General features: G+C 41.4%; 1 protein-coding gene across 4 annotated transcripts in view; it reads left to right on the forward strand.

The window, feature by feature from the left end:
• The window catches only part of ACACA (acetyl-CoA carboxylase alpha), a 215224-nt gene that overhangs the window by 59645 nt on the left and 133067 nt on the right, over window positions 1-22512 (forward strand). For all 4 annotated transcript variants that reach the window (XM_078873726.1, XM_078873722.1, XM_078873725.1 and 1 more), the window contains exons 22-26: window positions 4163-4263; window positions 6819-6907; window positions 9947-10071; window positions 15712-15825; window positions 17978-18091. In XM_078873726.1, coding sequence (XP_078729852.1) covers window positions 4163-4263; window positions 6819-6907; window positions 9947-10071; window positions 15712-15825; window positions 17978-18091 — 543 coding nt within the window. The remainder of the gene's footprint in view (window positions 1-4162; window positions 4264-6818; window positions 6908-9946; window positions 10072-15711; window positions 15826-17977; window positions 18092-22512) is intronic.

The raw sequence follows: 22512 nt of genomic DNA on the forward strand, positions 1-22512 counted from the left end.
ACATATTCAGTGGTGCACAGGTACAATCAACAAAACAATTCGGCACATGTTTCAGGAACACTGGCTTTAAAAGACAACACACATAAGAGGTGACGTTACAGGCAATGGCCCTTCTTCATATCACGTAAAATATAACATCCAGACCTTTTAAAATCGACACCTTATACTTGTTACATGTTGGAAACAAGCAGGGTTGCGTCTAGATAGTGCTTTAATGGATGACCACCATGCCTATGTGTGCATAGTCTGCTGTGGGACTATGTTGTGGGGATCAGAGGGTAGTATCACAAACTCCATTATTGCACAGTACTATACTCCCATGCCAATGATGCCCACCTTCACGAACCTGCACTGACCAGCATTTAGAAGTATGGCCAAATAATCCCCATGACTTGGCATGGAGAGGCCCTGATAGACCAGGAGATGATAAAGAATGTTGTACATGTGTAGAGAAGTTCCGACGGACGTACTCGGAGACGGAGGTAAGTTAGGGGCTTTCGCCAGGGTTTATTAAAGCTTATCAATAACACACAGCAGGGTACACAACTCCCAGGGGCTAGGGGTCCTACTCTGAGTCCGGGTCCCTGCCGGCTAGCTCCAGTCTCTCTCTCTCGTGTCGGATCGTGGACTCTGCCGACTCCACCGAGCGGAGAGAGAAGCACCTCTACGGCTACCACCGGCTTCTCCCCAGACTCACCACTCGATCCCTCTCTCTACCCCTGGTTCCCTCTTCACCTTGTTTACTCTACCCGTTCCCACAGTGACCCCGCTTACGTCACGGGGTATCCCTTAAGTACCCTAGTAGACGTGACGTCATCGCACTGAACGGCACACCTGACGTCACGTCCCCATTTTACTCCTCTACACATGCAAGAGACCAGATGGCTCAATGAGCCATTCTGTCTACAGGAAAGCAACCCATACTGATGCCTACCTTAAACCTGACTCCCACCATCCATCCCAGAAGAATTCCCTCATCAAAACTCTACACTATAGAGCTCGATGTATCTCCGACCATGATCACCTAGCCAGTGAACTCGAACACGTGCACCAAGCTCTCAAGGAGAATGGATATTCTGACTACACAATCCGCAAAGCCATCACCCCAAACGAGAGGAAGGAGCCATCCCAGGACCCAATGAAAACCATCACCTTCCCATACATAGCAGGGGTCACCAAAGAGATTTCCAAAATCATGAACAAACACAAGATCCAGGTTCGATTTAATACAGTACATAAAATTCGTGATCTGATCCCATCTGTGAAGGACAGGATCCCTGACATGCAATATCCCAGTGTCTACAAACTAAGCTGTGTCTGCGGCAGCAGTTACATTGGGGAAACTAAGCGACATGTCTCGGACCGTGTTCGTGAGCATAAGGCAGATTTGAAACAAGGTAGGACCAACACTTCTGCCGTGGCTGATCATTATTTTAATGTGGTTGCCTCGCACGAAATTGATTTCTCTAAGACGATGGTACTTTGCAAGCCACTGGCTATCAACAAAGATTAATTCATGAAGCCATCCTTATATGCAGACACAATTTCAACCGAGATGATGGGTACAAACTCAGCAATCATTGGAAGTACGTCATCAACCACTTTAAGTCATAACTGGTTGTGATGTGTTCGCCTTGTAGGCTTTCATCCCTATCCTGTCACCTCCTGTGCCTCACCTTGGTGGTTTCTGACCCCAAGGAACATATGCCCCGCCCACTTCGTTCTGTCACTCGCTCCTGCCTGACTCTTCTCCTGGCTTCCCTTTTATACTGTCAGACCGGAAGTTACGTCATGAGTTCAACCAAAGGAGTGTCTAACCAAAGGGGTGTTTCGATTTAAAGCTTTCGTGACTGCAGGGATTCATCTTCTTGGTTCTTTCGGTAAAGTCACGTAGAAGGGAAATAATAAAATAATACAAATAAAACATAATAAAATAATTCTCACGACGTTTCGGCCACAACGCAAGCAGCCGTCCTCAGGTGAAGAACAGGTCTGTCGGGAAGACAGCGTCTGAATGTTCAGAACCAAGAAGATCAAAGGGGTGTTCTAAACAGTCTTCTAAACAGTTGAAATATTCCAAGTCAAGTATGCCCAATCTTCAATGTACATTAAATGTTTACACAGAAATAATACATTCACTTTCTGTCTTATGGCTCTAACAACGCCCCGTTTTTAAACCGTTAAATACAGCTTGCCTTCGGTGGCTTTCCCTCCCTTTTGCCTCCTGATGACGGATCGCTTGTGTTGTGATAGAAACGTCTTAAGTTTTATTTACTTTTTATATTTTTTCTATCTATCTACATGACTTTACCGAAAGAACCAAGAACAAGAATATGTTATACATACACTTGAGCAACTGTAGCACCTTGGTACAACAATGGCGTAGAGTGTTGGCTGGGATGTGAAAACAGAGTTTGTTGAACAGTCATCATTGGTCTTCAGAGTACACAACCTCGGGCAATCTTGATTTGAACCTCGAGCAGTCATGTGACCTCTGTATGTTATCTGATTGGAATTTGCCATCCTGGTTGCTTATGATAGACACGAGCAATCATCTGATTTATCCAGATTTGAGCAACTAGATTTTTCACAATGGAAAATTGTGTGGCAACTGTTGCCAATGATGATTGCCAGAGTTAGCTGGCATCGATTTGCTCTCATCGATTTAGACCAGGGGTCGGCAACCAAAATAACAAGAAGAGCCATTTCTTTCCAATTCGGTACAAAATTCAGTATTTCAAGAGCCGCAATGCATCTGAGTACATACTGTACATACGTACATATCGTCAAGAAGCAGCCCGTAAAGAGCCGCATGCGGCTCCGGAGCCGTAGGTTGCCGACCCCTGATTTAGACTCTCTGGCAAGTGCTATGACCTGCACGTGTTGAAATGTTTATTGTTCTTAATACTGTAGTTTTATTTTGGAACCACTAGGTGGCTTACTAACTCCACTCATCCAGCACAGAGATAACAGACAGTGCCAAAACCACAGTTCATTTATAAAACAAACTATACATGCTGAGATTAAATATATTTAGGCCACATAGCATCATGGGAATATTTTTTATTTATTATATAATGTTTTAAGATGGTATTTTGTCTCTGCCTGAATGTATTTTTGTTTCAACGTAATAATTAACGTTGACTGAAAAGGATACGGGCTGGTTTTACGGTCCGTGCAGATTAATGCAAACTGATTTATGTTCCTATAATTTATAAACCTAGTTCGTAGTTAATATATGCATGGTAATTGTACGGTGAATTGTTTTACCTGTTATTTATCTTATGACTACATTTAAAATTTACTATTATTGCCTTTTCTGTATTGATGCCTGTATGTTTCTTCCACTCAATAGAATATACTCACAAGTGTGACATTGTCATAACAAGGCCACATCTTCGAATGAGACGTAAAGGGATGAAACTAATCCAAAGTGTTCCTCTTTTAACAAATACTACTGGATGATATTGGTCCCGAGAGCACATACTCTGCTATACTTTTTTTAATATATAGTTTGAGGTCTCATTTTATAAACGGAGGGCTTGTTATTTAAATGTAATAATGAATTAATGATTAAATTAATTAATTTCAGCCCATATAAGAGCCCTTTCAAAATGTTTCATGTGAATGCAAGTTTAAAACTGGGCGTGAATATTAACAGAAGATTATGAGCAAATATGTGGCACCAAGAACTTGCAAAAAAGTGTGAATAATATTTAGTCTTGAATAAAATAAAATAAAAATCAGTCCAGACAACCCAAATAAAACAAATGGTGAAATTAATGTAGTCAATAAGTGTAGCATTCATAAAAATATCTGCTTCAGATAAATATTCTACGATTACTAAACGTTATTAGTACTGCTCATAAATAGAGCAATGAAATAAGCATTCCTAAAGGCACCAAATTTATTTAGAATATTCTAGCCAATAGAATCATAATTTGTACTGCTCCCTGATGTCTTTCGGGTTGTGCCACGTGTTGTTCGGCATGATGCCCGAGACGTTTCTCTGCACGTTCTGGAAGCTGCTTCAGCATGCGGAGCGAAACGTCATACAACACGTGGTACAATGAAAAAACACATCGGAGAGCTTCACAGTACAATCGTGAAAACCTACGCAGTAGTTAATAATGGTTACTGTTACGATTTTCTTTCCTTGCAGATCGCCAATATCCTTGACAGCCACGCAGCAACATTGCAGCGGAAATCTGAGCGAGAGGTCTTCTTCATGAACACGCAGACCATCGTTCAGCTTGTGCAGAGGTTTGTTCCCGATAAAAAACAAGCTGACAAAACCAGTCTCTTAAAGGAGCTTCTAGTTTGTTTGGGCATTAAACTGTATAAATAATGTTTGTTCCTTCACCCACGTGATCACATGATCCATGCGTGCTAATCGCCGCTGGCAGGTAAATTTTGTGAAAATACAAAATGTTTTCTTGAAAGTAAAGTGTTGCCAATCTTGGCGAAGGCAATTACGTAGCTCTGCGGTAGAGCAAGTGGCTCACAATTGTAATGTTAGTTTAACACGTAGGCTTTCGCGACCAATATTATTCATAATCAACGTTTTTGGGTTTAGATCGCGTAATTTATAAATGTGTCGTAACCCTCCACCACCCGACACGGCCAATCAGTAAAAAAGTGTCATTCTGGCGAATTGCCCGATGATGCTGGATGCAATTACCAGCGAAACGTCGTACTCAAATTGTAAATGTTGTGGTTTCACGCTTCAACACATCGGTGGGTTAAAGCAGTGAACTATTTGTCCTTTGTCAACGTGACACTTTTTTACTGATTGGCCGTGTCGGGTGGTGGAGGGTTACGACACATTTATAAATAACGCGATCTAAACCCAAAAACGTTGATTATGAATTGTAATGTTGCTAGTTAAAAGCCTGGTGAGGGTTAGCACAGCCCATCCTTCATTCAGAATTGGTACCACTTTGCGTGGGAGGCACTAGTGGTTGTCCTATGGATAGAACATCCCCTGCCGGAGGAATGTGGAATTTCCACCACTGGCTCGGCTATAAAAAAAGAAATAAGCACTGCTTCAATTATCGTTTGAGCAAGAAATCAATTTGGGTTTTTTTAATCTTGCCCAACATTGTACACAGCTTGGCATTTGTATTAGTAAGCTGCATAGTTTTTAGTGATTAGTATATGGGTTTTGTAGATTCATCAAAACGCGTTAACTTTCTTTCACCAAACCAACACATGGACGTAATGATATTTCTTTTGCATAGCAATAAGTAGCCTTTTGGCTCTCATTAATTAACCTATATGTACTTGGATGTCAAATTGTGGCAAGCAGTTGCGTGACCATTAGTAAGTGGAAATTGGTGTCTGTAGCTGTTCTCAGCCCAAAATGAATAATATATAGTGCTGTGTGTGTTGACATCAGTGCTGGCCTCCAGCATTTATTCATGTGGCTGCCAGTTTTAAAGCTGCTTGCTTAAAACACTTGCCCTTCAGTTTATACGAATAATTGTGGATCTTTATCCATGGCACCCTTTTTGCCAGTATCAAGATGATGAAAAAAGAAAATGCTTTACCCTTTATGACAAACACATTCCTGCGGAAGGAGCTGGTAGGAACGTTGGGTTGCTCGGTCAATGGCCAGGGTCAACGGCGGCGTGGTGTATTCCGCAAATATGCCCGACTGTGAGAGCGGGCACAAGCCGGCGTGAGTAGGTTTCAACGTTGAGTTTTATAAGGGCACCACGGGGTGACCAGCCCCTCCCCACCCAGCCCCACACCTCCCACCCCCCACCCAGCCCCTCCCCACCCTCCCCACCCAGCCCCTCCCCACCCTCCCCACCCTCCCCACCCAGCCCCTCCCCACCCTCCCCTCTCCAACCAGCCCCACCCCTCCCATTTTTGGATGCACGACGGACGGACACAATAATCCCCTGTGGGCTGGTGTAACCAGGAGGTTCCTACCAGTATAATACAAGTGTTAAGATGTTCAAACACCAAAATAGACACCTATTACAAGGCATCAAGTCTGCATTAACGACACATACTTGTGGTAAAACATGCAAACGTATGCTTTGATAATGTAGGCATTATTCTTAAAACTGATTGACCTCCACCAGAGACAACCTCTTTTTTTATTTCTTTGTCTCGCCAGTGCTAGACCAAAGAACGACAAAAGGTGAACGGTGCAAGGCCGATGCAAATGCCAAAGCATAAATTGCTTAGGTCAAGCAGTTATTTGGCTGCAACTAAATTTGGATTTTATTTAAATATTTTTTTCAATAATTGTGGGCAGGGTTCAGCAGTCTTAAATGGCCTCTGATGGCATTTCCTACGTAAATACAAACTGTGAAATCAAATGCTTTCAAATAAAGCAGGTGAGAGCTCATTGAAACAAAATGCCTCTTATAAGGTGACCCTAGGGATACATAGGAGGTGTAAATATAGCAATACCTCTGCACGCTAACATCGGCATTCTATCGTCATACTGACTGACCCGTAACTGGGATGGAGTGGCATCGCAGTGGTTAACGCGCTGCTCTACGAACCAGCTAATATCAGTGGTGAGTGATATCTGAATCGGTCTTTGGCCCCTCCTTTTCACCAATCCGCACTGACCAGCATGGTGGAGTATTTCCAAGCAACTCACACGCAGAGGCCCTCATTCACCAGTGCATTGACAAAGGGCTGAGTTTTTTATGCAGTCATTGGTGACCAGACTGAGGCCATCAATTCACCACACCTGAGACCCCGGTCAAATCAAATGTGTCTTTGATTCCTGAGCAATCTGGCCACCTGGCCACACCGATTGATTGTTATTTGTCTAATTTCTCTGTCTCTCGCAGATATCGCAGTGGTATCCGGGGACACATGAAGTCCGTGGTGCTGGATCTGCTTCGCCAGTACCTCCGTGTTGAGACGCAGTTTCAACATGGTGAGTTATCAACATGGAAACATGTACATTATTACCTTTTAAATATTTGCAGCATGTTAAGAATTTTGAGTGTATTGAGATTCAGATTTTTGAGGAGCAAAAATAACCCTCATGGAGAAGGAGAAAAGGCTGTAATGTTTTGGACATGTAACAAAAATAAAAATGGACAATACCATATTTAGTAAAGGTAAATAATCAATTGCCAACTTATATATTGATATGGCTTAATATAAGTTAGTCAATTGCAGTTATTGGCGTCCTAGCAAATTATTTTATTGTAATTTATTACGCTTGTGCACCAAGCTCATTTGGAATGAACATCAGTCAACCACTCATAACACTGACTCGCCAAACACATTTAATGTACATTTAATTAATCAATTAATGTCTAATAACGTACATACTAAACGCCCCCGTCTCTCTCCCCCCCAATTTTTTTGGTCAATTATCTGACTTGTCTTGGTCACTTAATGTGAATATATTACAGAATACAGAACTGCATCTTAAAAAAAAAACTTTTGTCATTAATTACTCATTGACGGACACTGTTATAGCACTAACTCACTCTCATGGCTGCTTGCATTGTTTTGAACAGACGTGTTAAATTACTCGCGAACATTTTGGTCGCCCGAAAAGCTAATTATCTACATAAATGGAAGCTACACTGCTGCCATTCTTTTCTCTCCATTTCGGATACTTTACATGTGTCTCTTTTTATATATATTTTTACCGTAAGGTAGCAGAGGACACGCTAAGATTAGTCTGTATAATTATCTGGTTTCATCTTTAACCCTTTCCTTGCCATCACCACCTTCTTACTTAGCTTAAAAACGTCGGTTTGCTCTGCAAACTTTACTTCAGTGTGTTTTATATATATATCTATTTTTTTTAATCCTTCCAACAATTCCAGAAGACAAATGGAGAGTCAGTTTTAGTAAGCCGACTCAATGCATGGTTGAAGGTTATGGTGACATAAATATGCGTGTCGCGTGCATGTGCGTATGCGTGCATGTGTAACAGTGGCAGCGGGTAATGGGATGCCTTTGCAGGAAAAACAAATGAAAATAAAACACGTGCAAACGTGCAGCCGGTGCGATGCGGGTTATCGGTTGGCCCGCCTGGGTTAGGGAGCTCATCAGTGCCAGGGTTAATGGCTCCACATTGAGCTGTAAAAACCTGTAGGGGTCTGTTCCTAGTGGAACTGAAGCTAAATTAGAATTCCGTTTAACGTTTTAGCATCGCAGCACCTTTGAGCTAGACCCGGTGCAATTTTTCCCAAATGGATTTTCAAAGATTGCTTAAATTAAAATTGAGAAAATAGAAAAAGAGAGGCGGTATGTGTGTGGCAGGGCGATGGGGGGTGATGCGAGAGGGAGAAAACGTTCTTTTATAGTTTTCTTTCTTTTACATTTTTTTAAGCAACACTTTGAGATTGTGTAAAACTTTGAAGGGTGTTTATTTAATTTTTTATCTACAGTTCAAAATCGAATGATGAACTAGTGTGATTTTGAGCAATGATATTCAAGTGATGGGATTTGAAATACGTGTGAATTCATGATTACAATGGTTCTCTATGCGAGAAAGTTTAAACTGAGTGTCAAGACTCCTTTTCACGAGTAACTTGCTTTAAATATTTGTCCATGTACCCATAGAGAGCTCATGCACAAAAGAGGATATCACTCAATAATCAACATACTTGATGTACTACCATCTCCTTATTTATGTTTATTGGAAGTGGTTATTTCATGCAGGCTTCATATCATGTCTGTTTTTGCCACCCCTACCTCAAATATAGTCATGAAGCAAATTACTTTATTATTCCTTGTATGGTGCTTTTAAGAAATGTAATTATAATTCTGAATTTCATCAATCCATTGCTGGATAAAGGCCTCCCCATGTCGTGTTGGTCTTGAGGGCTATTTTACCATTTTTCACCATGTTGATCAGTGCGGTTTAATGATGGGAGGAGACCCATGACTGGTTTGGATATTACTCACTGTTGATTTTAGTCATGGCCAGACATAAAACTCAGCTGGCTCATAGTGCAGTGCACAAACTACTGTGCCAGAGCTCTGCCACCTAGATTGTGCTTCTGTTGAGCGTTAATGTTCAGGAGAATATCACCTGCAAGTCGTTGTCAGCGTGTTTCAGTGCTGTATTCACTGCCTGGGAATAAATAAGATAGAGTGGATTTAAAGCTTTCGTGACTGCAGGGATTCCTCTTCTTGGTTCTTTCGGTAAAGTCACGTAGAAGGGAAATAATAAAATAATAAAACTAAAACATAATATTATACAATTCTCACGACGTTTCGGCCACAACGCAAGCAGCCGTCCTCAGGTGAAGAACAGGTCTGTCAGAAAGACAGCGTTGTCTTTCCGACAGAAGATAGCGTGGCTTGAAAGTCCAGAGATGAGAATGCTCAGATGACTGTTGGAAGTATATCTAAGTAAAAGGAGGCAGAATTAAGAAGTTAGACCATTCGCACATGTTAATAATATTCCTGACAAGACAAGGGAGTGCAAGACTTAAATGGTTTGACCGTGTGTTGAGAAGAGACAAAAAATATGCAATTAGAAGTGCTATGGAGGTATCACCATTGCAGCACGGGAGGAAAAGAGGGAGACTGAGGGTGAGATGGAAGGATGTGGTGAAATGAGATATGAGGACAGAGGATGCGACTTGAAAAGAGCCACAGCATCGAAGTATATGGAGAACCAAAACCCGATCGGTCACCGCCATGAAATAATGAGACTTTTGGCTATGAATAAGATTAACTCTTTTTGTGTTTCATTGTAGCATTCAGTCTGTGTTATTCATTATCGGTGTGTCTCAGTGTTGCATTTATTGTCCATGCGTTAAATCGCTGCACGGCTTGCCGTTGTCGTTTGTATGTATGTATGTTGAACTTCTTTTGCACCATACGTAGCCAACCGTTCAAGCACCAAATCTTGCCGCATGGCTGTCTCACGTGGGGTTTGTGCTCTGTGCTCTCTTGTCGATGGCCCATCTTGTTCGCTCGCTCCGTGGTGGCGGTCAAGGGCACTACGACAAGTGTGTGATCGCTCTGCGAGAGAACCACAAGGGCGATATGACCACGGTCGTCCACTACATCTTCTCGCATGCCCACGTTGCCAAGAAGAACGCTCTCGTCATCATGCTCATCGTAAGGCTGCTTTGCCCGAGTGTGCGCATACACACATAGGTCATGCTTGTTTTGATAACAGAGATTTAAAGTCGTGAGAGTCAGATGTTCGTCTTTAATACAAAAAAAAACGGTTAAATATATCATGCGCTTGATTATTTTCTTCACTGATGGTGATGGAGATATCAGAACATTTATTTTCTAACTATGTGAATTGGACCCAAAGTGTCTCTCTGTTCTTGAGCATGGGGCAGTGCTCGTATCCATGGGCGGGAATGAAAATGCCACAGTCATGGCAATGGCACATATTGTGTGGACCAGTTTAACCCATGTGAAAAGCACCACTACTGACAGCCCACAGATTTCGCCGATGTCTGTTCGGATTGTACTGTGTGTTGTTGGGCATGATGTCCGACATTTCATTCTACGTGATGGGAGCTTCTTGAAAACTGAGTTCTGCGAAAACACATCGAAGAGCTATCCAGCACAACTGTGAAAACCTACACAGTCACCCCTAAAGCACTACTCATTTTATCAACCCAGGAGATAATGGGCTAAAGCGACCTCCAACCGGGATTTGAACTTGTCACCTTACGATTGTGAGTAGAGTTTTCTGCCACAATACATTTGTTTACCCAGGAAAGCCAGGTGGTACTAATAAGGGGTCTAACCAGAGCTTGATTTTATACTTAATATTTTCAGATAACTGCATCTCCAGACTCTTTTTTTTACAAGGGTTCTGCATTGGGATGTTAGACCAATATCATTAATATGTTGGTTGTGTTGGAGGAAACCAAGAGTAACCTGGAGAAAATCCCGACATCAAAGGGGATAAAAAAAAAAATCTAAATCTTTATTCACATTATGTTTCAACAAGTAGTGCTTATTAGTTTTGTAAAGAAAAGAAAACATTCACAAAAAAAGTACTTGGCTACTTTTCAAGGTATTATAATTAAGCGTGTTATGGTTTTGTTGGAATTAATCTTTGTTGGACTTAATCTCTAACATATTTTGCAATGGACGTACTTACAGAAGTGCTAGACACTCCATTCGCATTCTAAATGCATCTAACAAGATGTGACAATCTGGATGCTTCTGCACTTAGGCACATTGTTGGCAAACACAAGAGAAACTCGCCAACACCGACATAACAAAACCACTTCTTGAGTCTGTTTCAGGCTTCCACCCATGGGTGTATAGAATATAGTCTGTCTCAGGAACCTCCATTAGAATGTTTGACCAATTCCCTAAATAGTATTTTTATATACAAGGTAAAGGTGCATCCCTGCAATTTCTTGTTCGCACCATTTCGAGTGGAAATGGTCTCCACAAGAGGGAGCTCTATGGAGCCCTTCCAGAAAAATATTTAGCAATTCTTCCACACAAGTCAGACGTCTTGGTGGGAGTACCCAAACTTTACCCTACCACACGCGACACTGCCGATTGACTAACGGTGGTGAATCCATTTCGACCGCTGGGTGGACAGAGGTGGGGATATTAAAGAAATCTGCCAATTATTTCAATTTCCACGCCAGAACCGGTGACCTCTGGATTGGAGATCTAATGTGCTAACCATTATAGTGTCTCCTTTCTGCTTCTTACGAGTCGAAGTAAAGGACCCCTTGGTTGTTGCGACAACGCATTTGCAATATTAAAACACGAGTGAGAAAAGTAGCGCCGCGTCATTTTTTATTCAGTTTTTTTTCCGTGCCGTTCCTCACGGAAGGGCTCACATCAGCCGTGGCCGATGGATTTAACTTAATCACCTGGAACAGCTCCTGATCAGTAGGCGGGGCCACCTGACGTGCACTTCCCGCGATAGAAAGAAAGAAAAAACAGAGAGCAAGTGAGAGAGCGGGAAATTCGGGGCAGGCGCATCTGGCCGACCCGCGACTGGGGATCGGGTTAATCGCTGCACGTCCCTGACGATTAGCGTGCCCCGTTTAAACGCATTAACCCCCGTGCACAGACACACACGTGTGCACGCACACACTGTGGTGGATGCTCGGGGCGACACGGGGCCGCTGAGAATGAGGCCGCTTTGCACCATGCCCAGCAGCACAGGGCGTACATTGGCTAGGCCTTTAATTGTTGTTTTTCTTGCACTGAAATTGAACCTCCTGTTTTTTTTTCATGTATATTTATAGCTGGAGTGGCTCTCATCAGAAGTGTTGGTATTGATTCATGGACCAGCAGTTTTGATGGTTTTCTTTTATTCGAATTGTATTTTTTAATACTGAAAGGAAAATATTTGAAATTGGCACATACACCTGAGAGTATGTCGGCCATGGAGATGGAGTGATGACGTCAGCAGGTGTGCAGGTGTTAGATGGATTGTTACGTTGCAGGACCATCAGAGACGGTGATGGCTTCGGGAGGCATTCATCCAGCAGTAAACTGATCATGGGCGATAAAAAAATAACAAGAAAAACGCATAACTCAAATACTCAGTGGCCTTTATTTGTAATCAGGTGAAAGCCCGTTGAGTCAAATAAACTCTTTGCAATGGAGACCTGGGTTAATATACAAGGAAGCAATGATCACAATACAAATATTTACTGCCGAATTGAAGACATTTAAGTATTGACCAGCAGTAAAGTGAGCATTCCAAATGGGTAAAATGAAATACAGTACAAAGCAAGCAAATATTATTTTAAAAAAATATGCACAAAAGTTTAATTTAAACAGCTAAGTACAATAAATTGTAATATAAACACATTTTAGTGCTTTGATTCATACTAAATGCTTTCGAAATAGCTGCTGTAGTTTATTGTAGTATTAGTTTCCAATAATAACGCAGGATTAAATGCACCGGTTGCTGCCCACTCGCGCACGTTTTTTTTATTGATAACGGGAATAACGCAACTAGTGCAGTTTTTTTTTTGCTGTGTGCGAGATCCTCGGGATGTGTTTGTGCGTGCGAAATAAAACAAAAATGAGATAAGAGGCCGGAGCAGACTAAATGAGAAAATAAAACCTGCCCGCATCCTCTTGCGTATTAGATGGCTGTCTCTCTGTTGGTCGTTAACAGAGGGCAATGGTGAACTTCTGGCAAAAAGCACGACCGGTATCAGAGGGAGGGCGAATCAGAGAGTAGTGGTTGGTGGAATTGGGGTGGGTGGAGGCGCACAGCAGAGAGGTCTGGCGCTCCCCCACCCGCCGCTTCATTTCCATCTTGCTCGTGCTGTGACCATCTCATTTCCCTCCCAGTGCTAACGTCTTCACATTAAATATTTTCACCGCCTCCCTGTTCCAGCTCTGCACCATCCCCTTCCACCATAACCCCCCCGTCATTTTCACACCCCCCCCGCAACCCACCACCTCTCTCTCTCTCTCTCCGTCTCTCTCTCTCCTCTACCCCCTGCACCTATACCCGCCTGGCCACCCGGTAATCGGCCCGCGGAATGGGCCACGTGCCGCTTGGAATTCGCTCCTGTTTACAGTTATCTATTAATATTCCTCGGCTCTCAACGGGAGCGCGCGGCATGCGCGGCTGATTGGGTTTGCCGCGGGGTTATTAAATTTTCATGGGGGCCCCTGCCGTAAATGGCTTTGTTTATATCCGTCACGAGATGAGAGATTTTTTATTAGCGCTTGGTCCTCCGCAAACCCATTACCAGATAAGTATCTGGTGTCAGAGCAAGGAAGGGGCTGTGGAGGAACAAGCAACTTGCTGAATGGAATTCATCGCCGCATTTTCTGTTTTTCAGTAATGTCCATCCTTTTAAAGAAATCGTAGCTTAATTTTCTAAATTAAACTCTACGTTCGTTTTATATGCACTTAATCAATGTACTGTTTATAATGGGGAGATACATCGACACGTAGCATCATACTCTGTACACACGGTTGTTGTCAAATTGTTTACAAATATAAATATACGGAAAAATGGTGGAAAATTGCTTTGAAGAGTTACATAGCGCGTTCAATTAAACGTTTCCACGGGGAACATTTAATTCGCTGCCTTTGCGGTACCGTTTATTGCATTGGTTTTATTTCGTTATTTCAAGTAAATATTTATTTGGCTCAATTAAATTAGATCGGGCAGCTTGTTGAAAGGAAGTGCTGGCGGTTTAATTGATTCCTTTGGTAAAAAGGACGTCCGGGTTTGCAGCGTAGGCGGAGCATTCTTATTTTAGCCGCAACTTGTCATGTGTATGAAAAAAAACAGTGAAAATATATTCACTATAACATTAAACTTCTGATGCAGTATTTAATAACCCCTTCATGCAAACTAGCGAGAACACACTTGACAAATGATAATCTCGTGTACCTCAGTTGTCAACAACATCCCAGCCGCCACATGCGTAAACATTACCCCAAGACTCACTGACAGCGTATTTAATTCAACACAGTTGTTTTACCAACCACCATCTAAAATAAACTGCCTTTGCCATATTCCATATATAAACACACACACAATGGAGTCATTCGTAGTAATTTGCAATTTATCAAGGAAAGCCTTGCTGAGTCTTGAGACACTGTTTTTCTGGAAAACTCTACTTATGATGTTTGGCCAATTAATTCATTTCCTTATTGAGTATTTTTGCACATGGGAAGAAAACAGAATATTCTGCAAACACCCCATGCGTGCGAGGAGATAGCACAGTTTAAAACTCTGTTTTTTGTAAACACTTTATTTGTATTTCTTTACACTTTTCCCCCCCAGTTATGTAATCACCGTGATGTCATGAGACCGATACATTTTCATTCAGAACTCGCAATTAGCAATGCATCACCCAATTTCAGAGAAAGGCTCTGGAATAAGACGTCACATAACTATTTCCGAGTCCCTTCAAAAGGCCTCTTATCCACAGCAAGGGCAAACTTATTATATTCCCAGCAAAGAGTGTTCATTTCACGTCAGTAAAACTGAAATGTTCAATGCTCAGAACTGGAATAAGCTAAATTAAGTGACAAACTAAATTTAATACGATGGGTAATTATTGTGCAATCTTTGGTGACCATACTGAGACCTTCAGCTCATGATACTTGAAAACCTGGTTTAATCATGTCGCTGAAACCCAGATTTAAACCCAGAATTGGTGCCAGCTCAGTGACTCTGACACGGGCATTAGTCTCCCAAGGATCCAGCCACCCACCTATTCCATTTGTCGCTGACTTATTATTGCTATTCATATTTTTAAAGTCAAAGATTCTTCCTGCTCAGATAAGTAATGGGGTGGCATTGATTTTGTCCCTGGCCCCGAGTCAGTGGTGGAAATTCCACATTTTTCTAGTGGGGACCAGGCTCTCCATAGAACACTCATAATTGACTCACCACAAAGTGGTCCTGATTTTATTGCTGCTTGAGGAGTGATCGTCGGAATTGATAATCAGCCATGATCTTTCCACTGCTGGATGAAGGCTGTTCCAAACCGTTTGCAGCACTTACAGTCTTGCAATGTAACAATCCATCTAGTATCGGCACACGGGCTGATTTAATTGCTCCACCTCAAACAAACTTTACACCTACAGGTATCTATTTTACTTACTCACATGTGTCACCAGAAAGATAATGTTCCATTTTCTTTGTCAATGTCAATGTTTCTGTTCCGTATGTCATAGTGGGTAATATGCACCAGTTATACATACTGGTAAGAAGCAAAATGGCGTTATTATCATTAGAATTGTTTCCATGACTCACATTCTTTCTCTGGCAGGACCAGCTGTTCGGGCGCGACCCCACCCTGACAGAGGAGCTCGCAGCTATCTTAAGCGAGCTCACTCAGCTCAGCAAGACCACCAACTCCAAGGTTGCCCTGCGTGCCCGTCAGGTGACCATCACCACCACGAACACTCCGCGCCATCACCAGCCCTTCCACCTTCGCAACACAAACACCCAACATAAAATGTACGTGGTGACAGAATGGCAGGTGTCACCTCCTTGAATCGAACTGCGAATTGAACCGCGACCCTGAATCGTGATAATCCATCTGATCGTTGTTGGGTAGTGAATCATTGTATTCGAAGGTCTTCTCCATACAGCTGTCAGCTAGGACCCATTCACAGTGTGGTGGCGAGATGTTAAGTACCTCACCTGGCATACAGGAGGTTATGGGTTCGATCCCGACCCTGATGCCTGTATATTTAGAGTTTGCATGTTCTGCCTGTGGTCGCATATGTTTTACTCCGGGTCCTCCGGTTTTTCCCTCCACATCTAGAAACATTCGTTTAGAGTATTTGGCTGCTTTAAATGTACACATGATAAGCCACTTAATTGGCCTATCATTTGTGGCCAGTTTGCTTTTGAAAAATAGCTTTTTCGCTCAGTTGGCCTTAACTGGTAAAATAAAAAAATTAAACAATGTTTAGTTTAGTCCCGTTAACTCTCGATTAACCATGGGCAGATTATCCGGCTTGTAGAAGAACTGTGCTCATCCTCTGCCTTTTACGTGTGAACTGGTTTTATTGTTGGTTGCTCCTCACTCATCAGGGGTTAGTGACATAGTGCCTACGCGATCGCCAACGTATTGGGACATAAACTGATTACACTTAAGAAGCAATTAAAACAGACGACACATGTCTTCGCCCCGATTCTATGTGGGTATATCATACTTGTAAATAACATCCCTTCCCCTTTTCCCTTAGAAAATCGAGCATTGACTCTGTAACTTTGCGTCCAGTGTTTTAGAGGCGCGGTCGCATCCAAACTCACTACATCCACATTCACATTGTATTGTATCGCTCATGCTGCTGTTTGATGGCTCACTGTTCTGTTCCCTAAAGTTATTCACACGCGGCTGTGCTCACTCATTAATTAGTATCCCACCCCCACCGTTGTTGGCCGCCCAGTTTGGCTGGTGGCCGGAATTTTACTATTATTATTCTCTGCTATCTCATGCGTGTTTTTTTTGCTACCGGCTCCAGGATAAATGGCCCCAACATCCTCCGTGTTCGTTTACCCCACCGCTGCCTCCCCTGACCCGATTAAAACAAAAATCTATCGGTGCACCTTGTGTATACCCTCCAGCCTCTTGTTCTTGTTTAATTGCTTCTCGACGCCGTGCTAACGCCAGTGGTGTATTTCGCCCTTCAGAGTAACGCATTCATTTCGAGTCAATATAAATGCGACTCTTGCAATATTAGATGTAATATAACGGATAGGTGACCTTTATTTATAACCGGGTGAGAGCCCTTATTTATAGCCAGGTAATAAGCATGCGGGGGGCTTGCACTGGTTGCATAGTGGATGGCCTGCTGCAATGTGAAGCTGGCAACCTGAGTTTGATGCATGGCTTTAGCTAAACGTTGGTGGCGAGTGATATTGAAACGAATTTTGGGTCCAACCTGCACTGACCAGAGTGGTGAAGTATGGTCAAACAACCCCCATTACTGACATGGCATGAAGAGGCCTTCATCCAGCAGTGGATTGAAAACGTGGATTTATGTGTACATGTTCCCAAATCTTCTTGGTTCTTTCGGTAAATTCCTCTTCATATGCACATTCTTTTTGTTAAGGCGCTCTTCCACCTCCAACCCAGCTTATATATAAGCTCCTAGCTTGGTAGTGTCTCATTCTTCACCTGAAGACGGCTGCTTGCGTTGTAGCCGAAAGGTCGTGAGAATTATTTTATTTTATTATGTTTTATTTTTATTATTTTATTACTTCCCTTCTACGTGACTTTACCGAAAGAACCAAGAAGATGAATCCCTGCAGTCACGAAAGCTTTAAATCGAAAAATGTTCCCAAATGTCTAGTTCATATATCACTCACCTCTTGCCACTCACTGATGTTAGCCTATTCTGAGTTCATAGTGCGCTGTGTCCTACATGCTTTGCCACCGCTCAGCTGCCACTAAATATTTTTGTAATGTCAATCTTAAAAATTCGCTATTTTTTTTTATAATTTAAAATTAAAATTTAAAAGCATTTATTACACAATGTACACATGGACGATGCATCACTGCTGATGTATGTGTTGTTTAGGTGCTCATAGCTTCCAACCTGCCCTCGTACGAGCTTCGGCACAATCAGGTGGAGTCAATCTTCCTCTCTGCCATCGACATGTTTGGGCATCAGTTCTGTCCTGAGAACCTGCAGGTGAGCATCTGTGCAGTACATCGTCATAGCGGTTAGAAATCTGTACTGAAATGACTCATCTCCAACATGAGTTGCAACGTCGTTTTCAATAATTAGTGTCGTCAGCATCATCATCATCATTGCCATTATTGTTTTTGTCGTCAACCTCATTATAATCAACGTCTTTAATTATTGACATCATCATCATTGCCATTATTGTTTTTGTTGTCAACCTCATTATAATCAACGTCTTTAATTATTGACATCATCATCATCATCATTGCCATTATTGTTTTTGTTGTCAACCTCATTATAATCAACGTCTTTAATTATTGACATCATCATCATCATTGTCTTCATTGTAGTTATCATCATTAATATTATCCATGTACCAACTCTTGCTTTGCAGCAGTTTAGCTCGAAAAGAGTCGATACATACAACTCTGAATCTTAGCCATTGAATCAAAGACCTTCAGGGAAGGACAGTGTGGGAATTTATGAAACGGTGGGTAAGTCTCCAACTTTGGCCATTAAATATAATGCCCTTTATCTTACCTATTGAAACTAATGTTGGGCATGTAAAAATAATAACGGAAGTAAAATTTCATAGGGAAAAAAAAGACAAGAGTGCCTTTGTAGATTTATGTTGACCCAGCTGCTAATTTCCAGCAGCGCTATGATTCTCGCTGTATTTATGAGCAGTGTATAAGGGGAGCTGCCCGCTGTATTGAGTGTCTGCAATGGCACTCAAACACCTTTTAGGTGACAGCTGTTATTACACACAGGCAGTGACCAATGTGTATTAAGAATGTCCAGAATGGTCTGTACCAAAGTGGTAGCTTTGACAGCTAATAACTCGAAAATGACTGCAGATAAAACGACAACAGTTTCTGTAGTACGCCAACATTTGTCAGATGTTTAAATGTGGCGAATTTGAGCCAAAGATGTCAAGGAGGTATTTTTCTTGTCCTTTTCATCTCCCTTTAAAAAATATATTTTTTGTACAACTCAGTACGGACTAAACTGTGCAGTTATTATCGGTCTTGGCCTTGCCATAGGAATTGGATCTCTGATTGACACTGTTATTAAACCCGCATAACTCAAGTGCTTAGGCATTAAAAGAAAGTAAAAAAATACAGGAAAAAAATGTCTATGCCGGTCAGTCCTGGCGTCTGTAATGTTTACGTGAGTGACAGTACAGTAAGTGTTTATTGTAAATATTTGACGTAACATTATAACACATTGATATTCAGGAATTTTAAACAAGGTCTATATTCCACTCAGATAAAGTATCCCATGTACTTACAGCATCAAATGTCATCGTCGACTCAGTCACATGGCATTGCCATTATTGTCTTAAATGGCAATGGGGTTTTATGTTGTATTGGAATTGAATATTGTATTAATCAGAACATGCAGTCTCTCAGACATCACAACCAAAAGGCATTCCAGATTTTTCTGGTTCAGAAACCTTCAGAGAAAAGCAAAGGACATCTCTGTTTTTATCAGAATCAGAATCTTTATACTGGAAGAATCCGCTGAGCTATGAAGCTTTTTTCCACAGATGTCCAGTATGGGTGGGTCAAAAATGTACAACAAACAATACAAAAACAGATTGGAGTGCAAATTATAGGAAAGCTAAGAAAGTCACTAAATATAAATACAAATATAATATAAAGCACAAATTGTTAAGTACAACTATGAGAATAAAATAAAACCCTAAACTTAAATAAAGAACAACTAAATGCGTTTAGGATTGAATGATTTGCTAATCTGCAGCATATGATTACAGGTTGTGTGCATGTGTATATTAAATATACTCTTTGTATTTTGGGAGAACGCTTCCTCCCAGAACCCTTTATCAACCTTCACACAATGGTAGAGTGTTCCTTCTCTGCTGCTGCCTCGAGTTCAAAACCAAACCCCCCCCCCCCCACTGGACCACTAGTGCTGCCAACCCCATTCCCCTGTTCAAGTCCAAGCACAAAATCTTCCTTCTCCATTTTTAAATCCTTTATTAAATCCTTTATATTAAGTTCGCTTGCTTGCTTACGACCGTGCAAATCTTTCGGTCGTTTTTTAACCCACTTCCCGTGATCCAATCGAGCTGACATTTTCCACACAGACTCGTTGTGCGTGACAATTAATGTTGGTGAAAATTTTTTTCCAAAATTTTACACTTTTTAGGACAAAAATATTATATTTAATTACCAATTGCTTAATGGTGGCAGGCAATCATCTGACCCATAGGTGGCAGCCATCTCAAGCCAGAGGACGAGAGGACTCTAGCCGCCACGCATATAAAGGATTTATAGTGAAAAACTTCGTTTTTACGGGTTATACTTGTATTAAGTTCACTTGCTTGCTTGCTTGCGCGCTTACGACCGTGCAAATCTTTCACTCGTTTTTTTAACCCACTTCCCGTGATCCAATCGAGCTGACATTTTGCACACAGACTCGTTGTGCGTGACAATTTATTTTCGTGAAAAAAAATGTCCAAAATTTTCCACTTTTTAGGAAAAAATAAATTCATATTTAATTTAAAATACCAATGTGATAAAAATGAAACTCTTACTCAAGAAAAACAGAAATGAATAATAAAATAAAACCGATGCCACGCATATAAAGGATTTATAGTGAAAAACTTTGTTTTTACGGGTTAATTTTTTTTCCCTCTGACCTCCCATCTATAAAGTGCAACTGATTTAAAAAATGTACATATACTGTATCTCACACCGTTTTTTGCGATTCCTTGTGATAGCACATGATCCATTCTTGTCCATCGTTTTGACATGCAGCCGCATTTCGGCGCAATATAAACCAATATCGTATTCTACTCTACACTGTGACATGCATAATACATTTATGGAATGGGTTTTCATTTGTAGTTAATATGCATCGCTTGATTGGTAAACCTGCATTAAACAAATTGAACTCAGCCCAACACAATTTTACCTTAGTGCTCCATTATTAAATGTATTTATTTTTTTCCATATTCTTCTCTCCCCCCCTCGTTGTGTATTGAACGCAGATTTTAAAACTGCACTATCACTCGGTTTGCAAATGTGCTGAGCTAGCCACAAACAGCGAAAGGTGTATTCTAATTTTAATTATTGCAAATTCTCTTGCCGCGTCAATGTTTGTGAGTAATTAGAGGAAAATAAAAATTATGTTTTTTTTCCCTTCACAACCTATAGAGTTATTTTGACAATGCATTAAGAGGACGCTTAAATAGAGGTAAATTCAAAGTGAGCAACGGTCACTTTTGAAAATGTCTGTGTAAGGGTTGTTTGATATAAATAGACCATTGGTTATAAATGGAGGCTGATTTAAGTAGGTTTTCGATTAAATAGAACGTTGGTTGGTTTAAGTAGATCTCCATGAAAGTAAATGTTGGTAAATATACGTATATCTGCGATGAAAGTGAATGTCGTTTTAATTAAGCAGATCTCGATGAAAATGAATGTGACTTTCAGTCCTAATCGATGGCTTTCATTGAGAATGACTTAAGGTCAACATGAGTCAACTTAAATGGATCTCGATGAATGGGAATTGTCCATTTGAATGCAAGTGATGGCCAATTAGAGCAGATCCCAATTGGAAGTGAATAGTGAGCCACATAAGTAGATCTCCATTGAAGCGAGGAGTGATTGATATAAGTAATGGTCAGTGAAAGTGAATATCATTAAGCGAAATGAAGTCGAACAGGTCCAGCTTTTCTGGTTTCGACCTACTCAACTCACCAGGTCAGTCCACATTATACCCATTCAAGGCTACATGCACCCCAGGTGGCGCTGTTTGCCCGCTTTTGTCCGCTGGCTGCAAGTGGACGCTAAATCATCATTACCACAGTGCAGCATTCGTTTAAGCGTGTATGATAAGTATGATTATTTACGAAAGTCCTGCACATGCAAGTAATCAAGGCTGGGTTTTATCTCTAGCACGCAGCCACCCCATGCAACTCGCGACCTGGTGGTGGGTGGTGGGGGTAGGGAAGGAACGTTAAATTATTTTATTTGGAACGCTTAATTGACGGAGCTGGTAGTTTTAGAGTGAGCTCCGTGGGTGTGTGTGTGTGCGTCCTCAGGGTTTTTTTTATCGCCTGCCATTATCAATATTTAAATAGATCAATTGATAAATCAATGCAGGTTTTTCAACCAAGTGAGAATCCATTGGGATACTGTGTCTCGTCTGCAGCGAAGACCTTAGGGAATATAAAACGTGTTAGGGGAGGAGATGCACTAAACACAGAAAGATGAACGTAAACGCTGTGGAAGATGTAATTGAAATAATGAATGTGTGTTGAAATAACAAAAGGACGATGACTTAAAAAACGATTTGTGCAATATTATATTATACGGTTGAAAGTAACATAAATGACGATGCTTAAGCATTGAAATCATAGTGATATAATAAACAACACAATAATTATATCAATTAAA

This window comes from Lampetra fluviatilis, chromosome 37 (assembly GCF_964198595.1).
Source record: "Lampetra fluviatilis chromosome 37, kcLamFluv1.1, whole genome shotgun sequence".
Lineage (NCBI taxonomy): Eukaryota > Metazoa > Chordata > Hyperoartia > Petromyzontiformes > Petromyzontidae > Lampetra > Lampetra fluviatilis.